This window comes from Mugil cephalus, chromosome 5, assembly GCF_022458985.1.
Source record: "Mugil cephalus isolate CIBA_MC_2020 chromosome 5, CIBA_Mcephalus_1.1, whole genome shotgun sequence".
Classification (NCBI taxonomy): domain Eukaryota; kingdom Metazoa; phylum Chordata; class Actinopteri; order Mugiliformes; family Mugilidae; genus Mugil; species Mugil cephalus.
The window spans coordinates 14409840-14429138 of NC_061774.1; the positions used below are offsets into that span (position 1 = coordinate 14409840).

Genomic DNA, 19299 nt, shown 5'->3' on the forward strand with positions numbered 1-19299 from the left:
TTCATGTGGTGCTATCCATTTGAACTGCGTGTGCCGTTACCTCAATGCGGTGAAGAGGTAGAAAAGTGGCCCAGCACTCACTCTCTCTCTCTCTCTCTCTCTGCTCCTGGTGATTTGAAGTGAATGAGCCTCTCGTTCTGTAAGCCCCGTAAATATTGCAGCAGTTCAGACGCCTGCGCTGAGCCTAGCCGCAGCGCTAACATGTCATTGACCATTAGTGCTAACCTGCTGCTTCTGCTCTCTACTTTATCCTCTCCTACTTTTGTTTTTCCTCTAACTTTATTTCCCTTTTTCTTCACCCATTTGCCCTTTTGCTTCATCTTTAATGTGTGTTGCTTTAATGATTTCCTGAAGTAAAGGGTTTAACTACAGATAAATCTGCGGGGGTGTGATGTTTATTCAGGTTGCGAAAAATGCTAATTTTAGAGGCATCATTTGGGGTCCGCGTTCCATGACAAACATGTCTCCAAGGGTTCAATAAATGTCTGCACACTTTGCCTGTTTGGTTTTATTTATTTGGGTTAGCGTTAAGATTTACAATTACAGAGGAGATCTGAAAGTATTTGGGTAGGGACTGTATACACTGCCTGGCCAAAAACCTTTGGCCTTGGACCTCCTTTAGCTTTGATTATAGCCGCATTCACTGTGGCATTGTGTCGATAAGAAGCTTCTGAAATGTCACAAGACTTATTTCCATCCAGTCTTGCATTAAGATTTCACTAAGATCTTGTATTGACGACGAGAGTCTGACCACTGTGCAAGACCTTCTCCACCGCATCCAAAAGATTCTCAATGGCGTCAAGGTCTGGACTCTGTGGTGGCCAATCCATGTGTGAAAATGATGTCTCATGCTCCTTAAACCACTCTTTCACAATTTGAGCCCCATGAATCCTGGCATCTTGTCATCTTAGACTATGCCCTTGTCATCAGGGAAGAAAAAAATTCCATTGATGGATTCTTTGGACATAATGTTGCTGAACCTGGACCTGAGCAACTGCAGCAACCCCAGATCACGGCACTGCCCCCACAGGCTGGTGCAGTAGACACTAGGCATGATGGGGGCATCACTTCATCTGCCTCTCTTCTCACCCTAATGCCCCATCACTCTGGAACAGGGTAAATCTGGACTCATCAGAACACCTGACCCCTGAGTCCAATCTTTATGCTCCTTATCAAATTGAAGCCTTTTTTCCCGGTTAGCCTCACTGATGATTAGTGGTTTTCTTAAGGCTTCACAGCTGTTCAGCCCAATCCCTTGAGTTCCCATCATATTTTTCATGTGGAAATGTCCCTACTTTCACTATTAAACATGGCCCTGAGTTCCACTGTTCTTTTTCTTGTATTTGATTTCACCAAACATTTAAGTAATCGCCAATCGCCACAATCAGTCAGGATTTTTTTTCCAACCACATTTCCTCCAGTTTTTAATAATGCGTTGGACAGTTCTTAACCCAATTTTAGTAGTTTCTGCTTCAATCTCCCTGTGAGCATGTGTGTGTGTGTGTATGTATGTGTGAAAGATAGCCTCAAGTGGCCATTTGAGGAACTGCATGTTTTTTTTTTCAGGCAAAAAGCATGCAGTGATCTTGGCAATCATTGCAGTGATTTAATTTAAGAGGCTTAACAATTATTGCAATGGAGCCATTATTTACTCAGTCCCTCCGTTTTCACAGGCACAAAATTAATCGGATGGTTGACTGATGAGCAGTTCCACGGACGTATGTTCCTTGTTTGAGCATAACAAATTAAGCAGATATAAATAGTTGCTTTCAAGTGATTTACGTTTGCTAACTGTCGACGAGAACACCGAACACGCCTTTTCTTCCTGTTTTCTTTATTTGTTGATTAGGCAGTGTCTGGCTCAAATTTGAGGCAATTTTGTTTTTCAATAACTTCATGAGCCTTTCCTTTCTTTTATTCACACACAAACAGGCTCATGCACCCTCGCACATAACAAAGGGGATGGATCAATCAAAAGTACAACAAGCCCAGCCTGTCAACTCATGCACAGTCCGAGTCCAATCGATCCAGAGGCAGATCTTATTGGTGTACACTCTATTTGGGCTGAAACACACACACACACACACACACACACACACACACACACACACACACAAACACACACAGACGCTCACAGAGCAGAGTGTAGTCTCTTCCAGTGGCTTTAATAACAGCTGTAATCGTTGAAAATGTTGTGGAAGTTTAAGAATTAATGTGAATTTCTGTTGATTGGCAAAGATTCATTTTTGGAAACGGCCGCTCCTTTTTACAGTGACTGTGTATGAGGAAAACAGTTGTTGAAAACAGGTGTAGTGACGCGATTGTTTCTTATTTATTTATTCATTTATTCATTTATTACATCCAAAGCTCCATTCCTGTGGGTTGCGCGTTCGTTCTTTTGTGCCTCTCTGTCCCCATGCGGCCGAGGTCTGATCAATGCAACTTTTGTGCGATTTGAGCTGCCACTGGCCCAAGTGAAAGGTAGCGACCCCTCTGCTGCTGTGAGTTAGTAAAAAAGCCAAGTGACTCCAGATTTGTTGTGGCAGTGCGACTGTAAAGCGAACGAGCTCATTAAAGGAAGCGAACAGGAAGAGGCAGTGGCAGCATCGTGGCGTTGAATTTTACATAATTCCTTAAATTTATCAAATGTTGTGATTGTCTGTTTTGTCCAATCTGGGTTGATGCAGAAAACGGCAACACAATTTGGACTTTTTTCCCTACGCCGCTGTAGATGCAGTTGTCCCCGTTTAAGAACAAAGTGGTGGCACCGCTCTGATGAATTGTCGATGGTTTTGAAATCCCGTCACGACTGTGCAGGTAGTTGGTGCAACAGTCCGTGATGATGAGTGGCGTCTGCAGCATTTGGCAAATGTAGCCCAACCAGGCTGTTATCAAGATAACTTTCTGACAACTTTTGTCCCATTTCAAGTTTTTTTTTTTTTCTTTTTTTACCCAGAGTTAGCAATTTAACACTTTCTCATATTTTATGTGTGTCACTCCCTTTCAGGATCAAACTCTGTCTGCGAGGGTTTGGTTATATCTGCCCCCATTTTAAGGTGAGGTCCAAGTCTGTCTGGTGCGTCTTAGCTAATTAAAGCTGAATTATTGATACTCTGGTGAATTATTCAGAGGGGGACAATTAGATATAGAAACAATGGTAAACACAGGTACAGCTGCGCGGCGGAAGAAGGGAGCGGAGAATCGAAATGGAGAGGGAGAAGAGGACAACGTGGCCTTTATTCCTCTGGCTCTTTGCCAGCCTTCTCCCTCTCTGTCCCTTCCCTCCTCCTGTTTCACTCCTTCTCCTCCGCGCTCACGTCTTCCCCAACACTCCTAGCGCCGACGTCTCTGTCCTTGACTCTGCTCTCTTCATCTCTCCGTCCCTTCCTTCCCTCCCCCTGTCGCCTCCTTACTTCCGTTCCATTATCACATCCTTCGCCACTCCCTTTCTACCTCTTCTTTCTCGCCTGTACCTGCTCTTTTACTCCTCTTTTCTGTGCCGCACCCATTAGACTTTCCTTCTCCCTGTTGCTATGACATTAGCTAGCTGTAGCAGTGTCAGGCCGGTCTTGAGGGATGAGACTAAAGAGCTAAGTCTTGCTCTTTTCATTTAATTACTCCTCTCTCTCTTTCCCGTCTCTCCTTCCCCCTCTCCAAGGCTTGTTCCCCTGTACATCACACCCCGCCCACCGCTCCCTCCCCCTCGTTCCTCTCTCCTCCTTATGCTTCTTTGTCTATTCCCCCTTTTCTACTTGACTCTACCTGTGTTCGTGTTCATGCATCCTCTCCCTCATGATCTGCCTGTCTCTCTGTCTTCAAAAAGAGGAGGAGGTAGAGACTGGGGGGTGTTGGGGGGGGGTATAACATCACACCCACATCCTTTCTGTGAAACTGTTGGGATCATACGTGATGCTACACGGCTCCACCCGTTTGCCTCCGGCGTCGGTCACTAACCACCTCTTTCCACATAAAAAATAAATTCATAAGTAGAAAGGCTGGTTATTCTAAATATTTACCTTATTATTTTTTTTTTTTACGCATTCGCATTCACGCTGTGGCCCTGCAAACTCTGCCTGTCTGCCTCTGTGTTTTGGCCTAGGCTTGACCTTGATTACCACGGTGACGGCGAGGCACCTCATTAGTGCCGGACTGCAGGAAACGAGGTAATGAGGGAGCAGCATTGTCTTTAGGCGCGCAAACGCACATACATACACACAGATGCCAATGCACCGCTTTGTATTAGTGCTTGCATGCACCTGCTGACACCTGCGCTTATGCAAGATCTCATACATAAGCCTCATGTTCACACACACACACATGCGCGCGCACACACACACACACACACACACTCCTTCTGAGTACATCTCAGTCTCATGGCCCCCCACTCAGTTGTCTCGCCTCACCTTCTGTTTAGTGTTTTTTCTCTCCCACACACATTCTGCCTCTTCCCCTAGTCTCTGTCTTCCTCTCTCTGTTCTGCCCACCAGACAGACCTCGCAGACCTCGCTGCCCACTGAGTTCCTATGGACCTGGAACGCCACAGTGTCGCCCTCTGGTGGTAGCACTCGCACCTCAGAGGCATATGGCTTCATCTTTTTGAGATGCAGCGTGATCCGGTGTGACTCCCGATATTAGGCGTGAGCACTCTGACACCAAATCAGAAGTTTTGTCATCGCATTTAACTTTTAGGATGCAAACCCTTGGACGTTATTATTCTGCTGCGTGACACAATCAAGTTTTTAAATGTCGATGGACACGCGAGCAAAACTCTTTTGCACCGTGTCTTCGTGACGGCCATTTTTCATACATCCTCCTTTGTATAGTCCAGTCGACACTTTGTGCGTTTTGGATTTGTTCACAGTGGAAAAAGCCGTGGTAAAGAAGAAGAAAACAACACAGAAGGCTGGGTATGGAAGATGGCGCCTCATTATTTTAAATGAAAGCAGCTCTGTGGCACAAACACCGAAAGGAATTGTCAAGCTTCCGATACGAACCATGTGGTTGTTCCACTTGCTTCTGCGACACAGACCAATAACAGTTTTGTTTTGCACAGTTACACAAATTAACCTTGTTGTTTTATGTAATAAAAGAAACCCCCTTTTACAAGCACCGTATATTGAGCAAGCGTGCACCGTGTAATGAACACAAAACAACGCTACGCCTACGGTACTCGCAGAATTTCCGTTTATCTAATCTAAAGTACCACGCGAGGCTTAGCGAAAGCCCCTTCCACAACTCCCTCATTTGTCAAAAAAAAATCTGCTGTTCCCGAAACTATGACGATTACGACTTGGCCAAGTGAATCTGAACCCACTGTGATATGTGCTCCGCAAGAGTGGAAACGCTGGCACGTGTAGCCACAGCAGCCGAGGTTGCCGGGGTTTAGTGAATAGTGAATAATTCCTGTGTGACTTTGCACCAGATGTGCTTTTACAAATCTAAATAAACTGAAGTGTGATGTTGAGACTGGGTGGTGCAGTTAGTTCTCAGAGTCTGGATGCAAACCGGCTGGCCTCTCTGCGTGAAGTTCGCATGTTGTCCCGCTGTGATGTAAGTCTTCCGATGACCGAAGGCGTAGCCGCTCCTTTCTGGGTGGTTTGGTGACCCCTGTGCAGTGAGACCGTTGGCCTCTTCCTTACGCTTCCATAAAAAGCTCTAAAATAATCACTGGCGTCAAAATCCACGTTTCACTTTTATAAACTGATGACGGCGTAGACGATCCATTTCAACGCAGTGTGATTTGACAGACTACTGGTTGGAGGGTGATGAATAAGACCACAGGCAGCTAAATATGTTTTATGAATATTAAAGTGATGGCTCCGTTTCTCTGATTCCTTCAGAATTATTAGCATCGCAGCTACAGTCCAACCATTTTCTAGTAGCGGCAAACAAAACAGGGGGCTGCACTGCCCTGCACAAACACACACACACACACACACACAGAGTCGGGAGGAAGGTAAAGAGGCTGTTTTGGGGAAACTGGAAAACACATTTCAATCAAATCAGTTTTAGTTTCAGGCTCAATTCTGGGATTAATTCATCAAATGTGTCGTGTTTCGTTTAGAGACGGCTGTGGTTCTGATTCAAACTTTTACATTTTTACTGGCAACTAACCCCCCCCCCCACCCCCCCACCGTACACACACATAACACTACACACAGACTCACCATACATACCGCACGCACATATGCACACATATGGGCTGCATACTTGGAATTTCTGGAATACAAGTGGGCTCTATGTGGGTTTTTTTTTCCTATTATAAACTTGGGTATACTATTGTTTGACATGTGTGATTGTTACATTGGGAAATTCAAAGTTTGCTGCTCAGATTCTTTTTAGATGGCGAATCAAGTACGTTTCCAGATGTGCAGATCAACTCAGGGCCCACATGGGAAGGGAACAATTATAATAACATTTGTGTAAATGTGTGAGGCCCAGGACGTCTCTCGCTTTTTTTTTTCCCCCACCAGCTCCCTTCTCTCTCCCTCCATCTATCCACCGAGAGGCTGATATTAATTCTCACATTTTCCCAGCTTTGATCGCTTCCCCTCAGAGTGAGAGCTCTTCCGATTCAAAGGTGGTTCTTCTCCTGCGCATGCTGCCTCACGCCCGTTCACTCCCATTGAGTTTGACAGATTCCAGTGGAAGAGAAGTGGAAGAGCGGGGAATAAAAGAAATGAGAGGAGACAGAAGTGAATATGGTGGATGAAAGAGAGAAATACTGGTGAGGCAGAAAATCTGATAGGTGTGCCACAACATCTGGAGGCTAAATGAAATAAGCTAAATAGAAACAAAATAAAAAACTAAACTATATACACGGTTTCATATGCTAATATAACACAGCAACTAGCCACAATAACTGAAAGATACAGGGAAGGATTATGTAGATGCAGTATATTAAGTTAATAAATGTGAGTTTTATAAATTACATAAATATTAAAAAGACACATGTCAGTATGTGTGAAGGCTGTTGAATCTGATATACAGTGGTTATATGACCCCTATTCTGTGTTTTGAAATGTCTTAGCCAGAGCTATGAATCGGCTCTGATTTATAATTTATAGGTGACCCAAAAAAAGGATGTGTGACTAAGCTTAAATTTCTAGTTCAGAGAGAAGCTGTAGCCTTTAACTACTGTTGTGTGTCTCAAACCTGCGTAGCCTCCACCTCGCTTACGTTACGCAGCTCTAAGAAAGAATAAAATCTCCTTTGTTGGCCGTGACATATCTTTTTTTTCTTTCTCTTTCTACAAATTCCTGTGAACGATTTCTTTTAAATTCCACTTCTTAGTTGGCTCGTTCAGAGATAACAGTGCTTCACATCGACTCTAGGACCGACTCAGTGGATGAGACGGGTCTGAAAGTAGCTGAATGTAGTTGTTACTGGTATCGGTGTATTGATTGGGTGACAAACAATTAGATATTGTCTGACAATTCTGCCAAGAGGGAGCATGATCGAGCGTGATTTTACGTGAACTCGTGGCAACTCCAGGAGCTAAATAGTCACATGTTCCTCTTAAACCTCGACGGCACTGCAGGAAGCTGCCCCTGTCCTTTTACCATCACTCACTGAGTAAATCCTAAAATGCAGGGGAAGGGGAAATCGAGCAGCAGTGGACACAGAGAGAGCCTATTCGGATCTGATCTCATCGTGGGAGCTTAGTTTAGTAGTTGTTCGTCCAAAACGTCACGTGTTTCCTCGTTCGGTTATTGAAGAGCCGGTTGTTATGAAATCAACAGGCGAGTCAGCCCAGTGCTGTGATCCGTCCCGGTCTCAGCTGACTTGTGCATTTCTCCGTTGTGAGATTGTGCGTCGCACGTGTGTGCGCGCGCGCGCTTGTTTTCTCGCACGCGGGGTCAAAAGGGTGGAGAGCAGACGACGACTCCCAGCCACAGCGAGCGTCTCGTTGGCTCGCGCTGCTGCCCCAGCGCGGCCCGATTGGCTGCGCGGCGCAGCAGTCAGCGCAGCGAGCAGGTAGGGGTGGGTCTTCTACTCTGCTCTGTTGCTAGGTTACAGGTATACCCAATAGATGTGGAGATATAGAGATAGAGTAGAGATAAGGTTGAGGATGGGTGTGGATCTGAGTGTTGATCCGTGTGTGCAGATGTGTCGCTGCGCGCGGGGTCGGCGCGCGGCGCTCAGCGCCGGGGGGGGGTGTGGATGGGTCAGGAGGGGGGAGTGAAGAGTGACACAAAGGAGGAGTTTGAGAAAGAGAAACAGAGGGCTTGTGTTACTGCAAACACCGTTTATCCACATTCCAACGAGCCTCACTCACAGCTTAACTGTAATGGACCAAATATGGAGAGATCTGAAAATGCCTGAATTTTTTTTTTTCTTTCGCTTCAAAAAAAAACAAACAACGCCTGATTCTTCGTTTCGGAGTGTTTGCGTTACGCCAAATGTCGTGTTTTCCCGGCGACCTCCTCAAACCTTACAGGTGCAGTCGTGTAATTATTAGCGGCCGGCGGATCCCGGGCCCGCGGTTGATTTGTAATTTATTAAAGTGCTGTTGTATTAATCACTGGCCGCCCCAGACAACGCCGCTCTGAGAACAGCTGTTCCGCTGCACTTAGATTGCAATCATAGAGCGGTCAGTCGCCGCTAATCGGGGTCATTTATCAATCTGGAAGAACACACGCACACAAATTTGAACACACTTAAATGCACACGCACACACACACACTGATCGATGGCATGGCTGGGCCAGTAAGAAGGATTGATGGGTGCTCGGTTGCTGCTTTGTGTGTGTGTGTGTGTGTGTGTGTGTGTGTGTGTGTGTGTGTGAGGGTGTGATGGCATGGGTGCAGGGAGGGCACAAAGGCTAAAGATCTGTAAAGATTAACCTTCAGTCCAGTAAAATGTGTCTCGGGTTTCGTTCGTTCCAGATAAGTTGGACTGCGCAATTAATCACATGGTTTTGTGTTTAGGACGTACGGTTTATCACAGTGTGTTGCTTTTTAACCCGGGGCCCAATTACTACATCAGCTTTCAACCGTGTTTCAGTCTCAGTGGCGTCTTCTGCCAACGTCTACAGACTCTAATCGTACACTATTAATTTCAAACACACAGATATGTAATATTGGCTCATTTTGCTTAATAATGTAAACCTTTCATTTGTTTGGTTGGATTCTCTTTGTCTAACGTTTCTGTCTGAGCCTATGAATACCAAAACCAAGCTAGATATCTTTCATACGTTGTGTTTCTCTGTTGGTATCTTCATAATTTATAATATAAAGTTATATCAGGTCCAGTTCGGTTGGTTTTTGTACTTTGTCCTGGAGATTTGGTTATTTCCTAATTTACACCGACTATAATTAAGAGTTTTCTAGGTGTAAACAAACCCCCGAGCCCTATAAGCATGTATTTCCTCAGAGGCTGCCTTTGGTACAATGCTCCAGGGTTTGTTTGGAGTTCTGCACTTTCCTTAATGGTGTTTTTTTTCGTTTTTTTTTTGTTTTTTTTTGCATCGTTGGGACTGTTGTAAATCATACGCTCTCCACGCACCAGATTGGTTCAAGATTGGAGTGAAGCTAGAGTATGTTTTACAGCCTCTGGCCCTCTGCGACAAACCTGACACCCTCTGCTGATATGTGAACGCTGATGATGCTTCTGATGACTGGATCTCCTAAGCATTTCCCTCACTTAGCCCGGCTCCTGTGCGTTAGTCGGGCCAGGAGTATCTGGCTGTCTGGGAAGATAAAAAGAAGGATGAGGTTGACAGTAATTATGGAGTAAATGCTGTCCATTGACCTAAAATTCCTTTCATCCTTTTCTTTTTTTTTTTACCTAACTGTTTCTCCTTTCTCCTCCCAGTGTTTTTGTATTGACCCTTTGCAGACACGTCACAGTTATCACGTGACAAGGGAGACGGCGCCATGATGGACGGCAGAAAGTGATAGATAGTCTAAAAAATTCCAAAGCCGACAAAATGTCGACAAGATGAGTAACTATTCTATTTTAAATTTAAGCGATGGCTAACAATAGTCAGAATAATGGATGCTGATCAGTTTTTTTTTTAACTGGTTTGGTTACCAAATGCTGACGGCATTTCATAATCTAGAGCATAGGTCTACAACAGGTGGACTGCAACCCCTAGGGGTCTGCGATGGTACTGCATGGGAGTGGGGTTGTCGCAAAATCAATCCTATCTATCCTTTTAGAAAAGGCATAAATGGAGGCAGAAGACGTTATCTTTCAGTCAGCACTTCACTCATTCAGCGATACAGAAGCTGTCTCAACAGCATTTCATACAGAGCGCTACAAAAGACATGTCAATCTAAGCCTCCTGTACACAGTAGGCCCCGCCCCTATCGCTGCTGATCGCTCCCCCAGCCAAGGCTGTCCCCAAAAATGTCCCTGATATTAACGTTGTATGAATGAGAAAAACAAAATATTCTGTGCAGACTACAGTTATTACGGTAGCCAGTTGCGCTGCTATTGACATTACAGACATAGCAGTTTAAATATGAATAAATATGTAAAATAAATGAAACCATAATTTTTCCTGTTTCTTCATTTCATCGTGATAAATGAGCTGTAATGTCCCAGGATTTCATTTTAGAAATCTGGTCACCTTATCATAATGCCAAAGGTTAGACAAACCGATAATGTTAGCATAATAGCTATAATAGCTAGCCGCTGCTGTCATAACATAATGCATAACCAGTCCTGTGAAGGGCTAGCTAGCTGTATATGCTTTAACCTGTTTCCCCTGGGATGCCATCAAACACAAATCGGCTGCACAGTCTTGCCATCTAACTAGCATTTGGTGGCGCTACAGCAATCGAATAAAACAGTGTTTGCACTATCGGTAATTTCAGGTATTATGGTCAGGCTCTGAAACCATAGGCGTCTTTGAAGCAGGATGGAACCACTGTGTGCAGCCACTGCACGAAATGTTTTGAGCTCTGCTTGTTTTAAATTTTTTTAAATTGTCCTCTGTACTTCCGGCGTCCATATATCGCCCGAGAAGAACGTGACATCACGTGCAAAGGGTCAATAATTTTCTCCTATTTAATTTGTTAATTTCTCTCTTTTAAATTGTCTTATTTTTTACCTTCCCACCTCCTCCCAGCTGGTTCCCACATATTTCTCCTGCTTCAACCAAAGGCTCAGTCTGTCTTCGTTCCTCCCTTTTTGTCTTCGCCGTGCGGCTGATTCATAATCTCTGTTTGGATAGAAAACAGAGGGAGGGAGCTTCTGTCCTGATGAATAACAACGGGAATTAGGATAGAGAGCGATGGAAAGCGAGAACGGGATACCGACGGCAGGCCAAAGTGTCTGTCTGGCTGGTACTCGTGTCTCTCGCTCTATCTGCCAGACTGTCAGCAACAGTGTTTCTGTCTGCGTCGACGCTCTCACCCTGAACCAAAATTTCCACAGATCGTGCTGTCACGCTAACCAGGTTTGGCTCGCTGCTGCTATTCTTAGGTCCGTGCCATCCAGAGTGTGTTTAAATATTATGGCCTGCGCTCTGCTGTCTTCTGACTCTTTTATTTTTCCGACACCTGGCTCTGCTTTCCCCCTCACAGATTTAGAGTGCCTTGACCACTTACTATTACGAGCGATGGAAAGAGATGGGGGTAAGGTAGGACGGGATCCTAATGGCGCTGTGAGAAAACATTGAAGTAGGTGCAATAAGGAGGTTGGAAAAGATGAGGGCGGGTTACTGCATATGAAAGAGTTGTGAGGCATTCATTTCTTATCCTTTTCTTGTCACTGCTGCACTTTCACAACTCACAGTGGTAGAAGATTTGTTTATAGGCCTGGGTGGAAGCATAAAACCTGAAATGACCCAGTGTCTTTGAAAAGTGAGTGTGTAGTTGACATACTGTGATCAAAAATGTAGGTCAAAGATGAGCAATTTACAAATGAGGTACAGAAAAAAAGAATATAGGGTTAGTGAGACAGGTCTGTCATGCATATATGTGAGGTCGTTTTTTTTGTTTTGTTTTGTTTTTTTTTACCATTTTTAGAGACCACTCTATGTAATGAGCTGAGCAGGGTGACGGGGATGAGCCTACATCACTAAGTCCTCTATGGCTTAAATCACGCTGGCATCTGGCTCTCGCCGCACACACACACACACACACACACACACACACACACACAGAGCGGCCAGTGCACGTGTGACCACGTGTGTGCGCGAGTCAAGTAGAAAAAAAGTACGAGAAAGTTAAAGCACGACGAGGCCCCTCCTCCCTCCCCCCCGGTGTGTTTTATGAGATTACATGTGATAAATTTTGTTTGCTGTGTCGGATTTACTCTCCTCATCCTCCTTCCACGTCCCCGATTAACATAATTGGGCAATCGCCTCGCTCCTCACAACATTAAGCAAGTAATTTAATTCACTTAATGAATCTGTCTTAATGCTTAATCTTAATTGGAGTTCTCTAACTCTTCCTGCTCCTTCTGCTCTCTTACCTTTTATCCTGGAGGAGCGGAGCAGCAGACAGGAAAGGTTTGCCAAGGGTCACGAAGGTCTAATATGTTTAGTTTCACTGAAAGTTTTAAATAGCTTTGCTTTGCGCCGCCTGCGTAATTTCCGTATACATTTTTTGCCAGAGCCGTGTTTGTAATCCAAATACAAAACGCGGCTCGCTCTGAGCACAAAGGTATAATTTGTTGCTAATGCGATTAAATAAAACACTATTAATGTTTGCGGTGACGTGTCGTCTTAATCTCGCTCTCTGAAGTGTGTCTAATTTTTTCGAATCAGCCTCACTATTGTACGAGGCTGATTCTCCCATGACTCAAAGGTTGGATGAATGGAGGGTTACACAGTGTGAGTGAGTCACTATCAAAGCTATATTTGTGTGTGGATGTGTGTTTGTGCGACTGTGTCTGCCCCGCCTGCCTGTGGATGCGTGTGAAGTTAGCCAGCAGTAGCCGGGTTATGAATCAGATCAAACGCGCGCAACCGCATATAGTGACACCAGATCAAACGCACACATACACGGAGCCCTGTGCTGGACGGAGCTGAAGGGCCCTGACCCCGGTGTGACTTTGATCCTCCGCTGCAACATCCGCTCTTCCACTCCAACGCCGCTGCTTTTCTGCCGCTCGTCCGTCTCACGTGCCCCTCGGCGCAGTTACCCCGCACTCGAGTTACTCCTTTCAGATCTTCAAATGGAGCTCAGCGTGGCTTCGAACGCGGAGGATCTTCCAGTCGTAACTGGACACTCGGTGTTTGGGGTTCTGATTTGGAGCCTGCAGATGGGCTGCGGGTCCCAGAAGGAGGGTTGTGGTTAGTGTCACCATCTCAGTGGCCGTGAGACTAATAATAACCCAATATACTTTACGCGCTAAATGGTTGTATTGTTTAAGGCGTAGGTTTTCACCGACGAGGTCCGCGGAGGTACCACGGGGTGTTTGCAAATTCTTTGATTGATTAGACATTTTATATGTTTTTTTTAATTTGCCCCCCACAAATTAAAATTTCTTTAAAATATGTTATGTAGGTGAAAATATGTTGAATCCAACATATTTTAGTAAATCGATAAATGGAGGCAGAAGACGTTATCCACACTAGACCTGTCAATCTAAGCCTCCTGTACACGGTAGGCCCCGCCCCTATCACTGCTGAGCCAATCACGAGGCCGGACGTTACACACTGACTCTGTGAGTCATATCAGTGCCCAGGTGTAATTAAAACTTGAATCTGTCAGTTATTTTCTTTATGTTTGTGTCTTTTCTTGTTGTTGGTGTAGGATTTGCAGCGTTCCTTCTTGAAAAGGATGTTTACCCAGGGAAGCAGATTAAAATATGACTTGAAATATATCTCGACAGCTGACCAGAAAAGGCCAGTTCATTCTTTTCGCGTGTCTGCAAGGGTTCGTGATGTAAATCATGTCACATGTCAAATTCCCCATCCATGTGCACACAAAATTTATGATTGCACACTGCAGGCATGCTAATTGCACATGCATGTTTCCCAACAACCCAATGGTATTTTTAGTGTGCGTTTCTTAAACCACTGAACCGTAACATTTAAAAACCTCAGCAGTCATGTAGAGTCAAGGTTAAACAACACTATCTTCCTGCACAAGAAAATCTTCGTTTCTGAAGATATATTATTGGCTCCATTAAAATAAAAAAAAAACAAAAAATGGTTTTATATGTATTAACACTATGGTAAAAAGTACAGTACAGATTCCCTTGAGTATTGCTTTGACCTGCTTTGTTTAAAATATGAGATGTTCTGTCATAACCTCCTCATCCAGATCTGCATCGCTACTTCCTGGGTGTGATCTATAATATAGACCATAAAGGTTTTAAGATGATGATAAAATGCTGAGAGTGATTGTGTGAGATTTAAGCGTCTCTCGAGGGGCGGGAAGCTAATAAGCGAAAATTTTAACACATCAAACCTAATAAAACGTCTTCAGGCTCATCACCCAAAGGAGCACAATGAATTTACTGTAATAAGAGAACAGCAGCTAGCAAGGCAGCTTAGGCTACAGCAATCCCTGAACAAGCAAGGCCACTAAGAGGGTGATAATGCAGAAACGACAGCAATTACAGAAGAAATGGCAGAAATTCATCACAGTTGGCGAACAACCACTTGGCAGAAAACGCAAGATGCTGTGTCATTGATTTTGCAGAATAACAAATGCAGGAAAGACGGTTTCGGGGTTTTTTGGGTATTATGTAATTCCAGAGGAAAACGTATATTAACCGACGGCGAACTTGGAACTCGTACAGCTTTTAAGTTTTTTGCAGAACTGTTCAGTTTTACTCTTCATTCGATTGACAAAACTTGCACAGACGTCAAGCAGAGTTGTCAAGCCGCATAGGGATCATACAGGCACTGCAAAAAACAGCAGAGCCTCATCTCTTCAGTAACGTCAGTCAAGGATAGACGCTCCCTGGCCAAAATAAATAACTACACATATAGATATTAGCCTCCTATTGCATAATTACCGCATAGGTGATTATCCTTCAGCTGGCAACAAGTTATGTAACCCCAACTGATGCAACGAGTAGCTTCACATTTCTTAAACAACCAAGTCATCTTTTCCACGACCACAGGACGTGGAAAGACACATCCTGTGGTCGTGGAAAAGATGCTGGTCTGTCTGAGAAGGGTCACATCATTGGCGCGCGTCGTTCTTTGGCGTGCCCGAAGAGTGAGGTCAGCTGACTACCTGAATACACTGAATGACCAGGTTGTTCCATCCATTGCTTCTTCCCCCGGTGGCGCGGCCACATTCCGAGATGACAATACCAGGATTCACGGGGCTCGGGTTGTGAAGGAGTGGTTCAGGGAGCATGAGGCGTCATTTTCACGCGTGGATCGGCCACCGCCGAGTCCAGACCTCGGCGCCATTGAGAATCTTTGAGATGCGCTGGAGGAGGCTTTGCACCGTGGTCAGACTCTCCCATCGTCGACACAACATCTTTGTGAGAAATGAATGCAACAGTATTAGAGTGGTATGAGCAGGAAGTTCTCATTGCCAAAGCAGCTTGATTTTCCATTAAAGAAAAAGTCATTTAAAGAAAAGAAGAAAGAGAGGAAGAATTAGACTAAGGAGATTACTTGTACAGGGGCGTGCACATAATTCTTTGTCTAATTTAAAATCGCTGTTTATGATCATTGCTTCCCTTTTTCCACCAACGTTGACGAATGAGTTGCTACTGAAGCCGTCAGAACGGATGACGCCTAATATGAAATAATATGGACTTCAGCCCCGTCGGAGAACGACCCCTCACACGTTGCAGATGAGTCTGACTCCCCCTCATTTGTTCTGGACACTGCGTTTAGACAAGCCTCTCTGTAATCCTCTTGACTGGGATTTAGATGTGTCTGCTTTAGAAGAGATGATGGCGATTCTCGCGCAGAAGTCAGCACCGACTCTTTATTCGCGTCACTTTCTTGACGGACGGGTTCACTTTCGTCTCCGGCTTCCTCGCACCCCCTCCCCTCCTCTCTCGCCCTCCTCCCCACCACTATACTGGCTCTGATCGATCCAACCGTGTCTCCCAGTCGTACATGTCATCTTTTTTTTTTTTCTCTTTCCTTCCGTGAACACAGCTCTCCTCTCCCCGCTGCTTGGTATGCTGGAGCGGGAATGCATGCACCATCGCATATCCATCAGGTCCAATCAGAATGCTGCACCATGGCTCTGGAAAAGAGAGGGATGAAGAGAGAGGGGGTGAAAAAAAAAGAGGGGAGGGCAGGTCAGTGGCTTGTCGACATCCTTCTGGGACCAAAGCCTCTGAGTGGCAGGGAGAGAGAGAGAGAGAGAAGAGTAAATCAAGAGATGGGGCCTCTTTTGATTTCTGAGGGACCACTTTTGTTATCATTTCCTTTCAAATCAGCCTCTCTGAGGTATTCAAGGAGCAAACACCGACTCCGTCTCCGTTTCCCTTCAGAGCCTCGATGAGTAGCGCGCGCACGTATATATCCTGAAAAGCATAAACTTTCTGATTTGTTGCATTTAGTCGGCAGGTGCTCGAGCATAAATGATAGATTTATCCGATGAAATGCCTTCTCTCCTGATGGCTCCTCGAACAGTTTAACCATGAGAGAGATGAAGAAATGGCACCGTAGTAGACAGCAGATACAGTCCATACTGCATCTGTTTGCTTCCCCATGTGAAGTCTAATCAGCTGTAATAACAACGGCTGAGACAGCTTGACACATAAGCGAATGCATTACTAGTTGGAAATAAGGAAAATATCCAATGCTGAAGGAATCACAAGCAGAGTTTGATAATATTCCGCATAAAGACACAAGCAAAGAATACGGTGGCGTTTCCCTGCACTGACTAAAATGTATAAAGTTTATTTTTGTTTTTGTTTTAGGACTGTTTGATATTAAAGTTCCTTTAACTCTGCTTTGGTTTCCACAAATTAAAGACGTACGTTAATTCGGCCCCTTAAACTTGATCTACGTGTAATAATGAGTCGGTGTAGTTAGTCACACACGAGCACTGTACGCACAGCTTTTCATAGCACATTCGTCTGTAATGCATACTACATTTATTTTTATTTTTTTTATTATCACGGGCTCACTTTCTTCTCTCCAGCTCGCTCATCGTCTCCTCCTCCTCCTCCTGTCAGAGTGGAGGAAAAGGCAGACGAGCAAGTGCTGATCGTATCGACGTTCTCCCTCTTCTTCATTTATCGCCCTCTTCCCTTTGCTCTCCTCCTCTCAGGAGTGTCTCCGTCCTCTCCGTGTGTTCTCCCCCCATGGCTTTCCTCTACAGCAGCGCGTTGCCTTGGTAATTACTAGTTGTCTTAAACGGACAGATGGAATAAGGGAGAGTGACGGGCAATTTTCCCAGCGTACGTGCACGCACCTCCTTTCCGTATGCACGCTGCTTCTCCTCTTCCTCCTCCCTCTGTTTCTCACGCACTTCCTGTGAGTTCGCGTTCGGCTGATGTGTGTGTGTGTGTGTGAGTGTGTGTGAGGTGGACGTGGGGAATTACCTGACAGGGTGTGTTAGTCAAGGATGGAAGCGGGACAGTCTCATCTCCCGCTCTTGTGTTGGCCATTTTAGATGCCAGGTGTCACTCCGGACTCCTGCGAGGCCTCGTGCTCCCCTTTTCTCCTCGCAGCGTGCCCCACACGCAGTAGTGGAGAAAAGCAAATAGGTGTTTCTTTCTCTAAAACATCCGGGAGGTAAAGGATGGAAGGACAAGAGAGTGAAAGGCAAACATGAGGGAGGAGGGTTTGGTACGAGACTTCGGACTGACACGCATTAGCATAATGTCAGAGTTCAGCTATGCATATTCATGTCGTCCAATTAATGTTTCTCTTTCAGGCTGGCATGATCCGGACGGAGCAGGAGGAGTTTTTCATCGAGCCGGTGGAGAGGGGCGATGGAGTGATAGAGAGGGAGGAGGAGGAGGGAGGAGGAGGGAGGACGCACATCGTCTATCGCTCCTCGGCCGTTAAGAAAATGCCCGTCAGCAGCACGGCGGCGGATTTCCACTCCAGAGGTTAGTCCATGGGTCCCGTTGTGCAACCCTCCACTTTCAGTGGAAGATCTTCACGCACACATCAGCACTGTACTTTCACGTCTTTTATTTTCTTACTGCAGCCGGCCACATGTGGAAATGACTGAATAACGCTGACGTCATTAAAAAAAAAAAAGTCCCGGACAATTCGCCCTAAATATTAAAGCGAAACAAGTGGCTTCATCGCCCATCGATAAACTTTAACCGTCCGTACGTCGCTCACCTGTTTATGTAATTCTGTCGGACTGTTGTGAGGCCTGTGAGTCACAGAGTGAGCATGCACCACTGTCAAAAAGATTACACCTACACGCACTCAGAACGCGTCCTCCCGCCGCCGCTGCGCTAATTTTCCAGTGAGGAAGGAGCGACATACGGAGACACACGTGTTGGACTACTAAGGTAGCACCCTCTGTGTCTTTTATAGAATCGTACGCTGCCTCAACAATTAACAGCTGGCACTCGGCTCCCTTGGTTTGTCATCATCCGTCTTCAGCTGGAGAGATGAGAGAAATGAAAGGAACAATGAGAAGAGATGTGATTTTAGAGAAAGCATGATACAGTTTGGCATAGTGTGTCAGCTGTAGGATTAGAGAGAAGGATATATTATTATTATTACTATAAAATCATGCATGTGCATGAACAATGACAGAACGTGGAAATGCATCTAATCCACAGTAACAAAAAATTGTATTTACTATTATTCTCAAACTACTCAAAAACTTCTTTCTCAATCAGAGTGACTGTTGCGTTAACTTGTGGTGACATGAGCACACTTGTAATAGATGTTATTATATGGCACGATGGTGTATTTTCAGAGTGTGTACAAGTCTTATAACTGATCATCTTATCTTAAGATGCTAAAGAGCAAAATGCGTCGTAAACGGGATGCCCAGCGTTACGATGCCATCAGTGGTTTAGCCTGTTGCTTGCAGGGACAGTGTCTCTGTGTCTCAGGCTGTGTGGAGCAGAACTGACTGTCCAGTCGCTCTGATTGATCTGAGACCCACAAGATGATCGATTTCCCTGGAGTTTGCATCTCAACTGCTGCTGGAGCAACACTATATATATATATATATATACATATAAAAAAAAAATGAGAATCCCATATTGTACATGTGCTGCAAGTTGAAGCACTTTATAATGAGTGCACTGCAATACATGCGATCCGTGTCTTCCTATTCTGAGCGGTTGACTCAAGAATGTCTAATAATATACAGAGAGAGAGTTTCCATAGGAACACCCAGTGAGGACCGACTGCATTAGAGTAACACAGATCTGCTCCCACTGTTACTGATAGGTATCAGTAACATCTACGTACGTACACACATGCAT

General features: G+C 45.0%; 1 protein-coding gene across 2 annotated transcripts in view; it reads left to right on the forward strand.

Annotated features, from left to right (window-relative positions):
• Positions 1-19299, forward strand: part of LOC125008074 (A disintegrin and metalloproteinase with thrombospondin motifs 2-like) — a 110516-nt gene that overhangs the window by 30061 nt on the left and 61156 nt on the right. For both annotated transcript variants that reach the window (XM_047585113.1, XM_047585114.1), the window contains exon 3: positions 17772-17949. In XM_047585113.1, coding sequence (XP_047441069.1) covers positions 17772-17949 — 178 coding nt within the window. The remainder of the gene's footprint in view (positions 1-17771; positions 17950-19299) is intronic.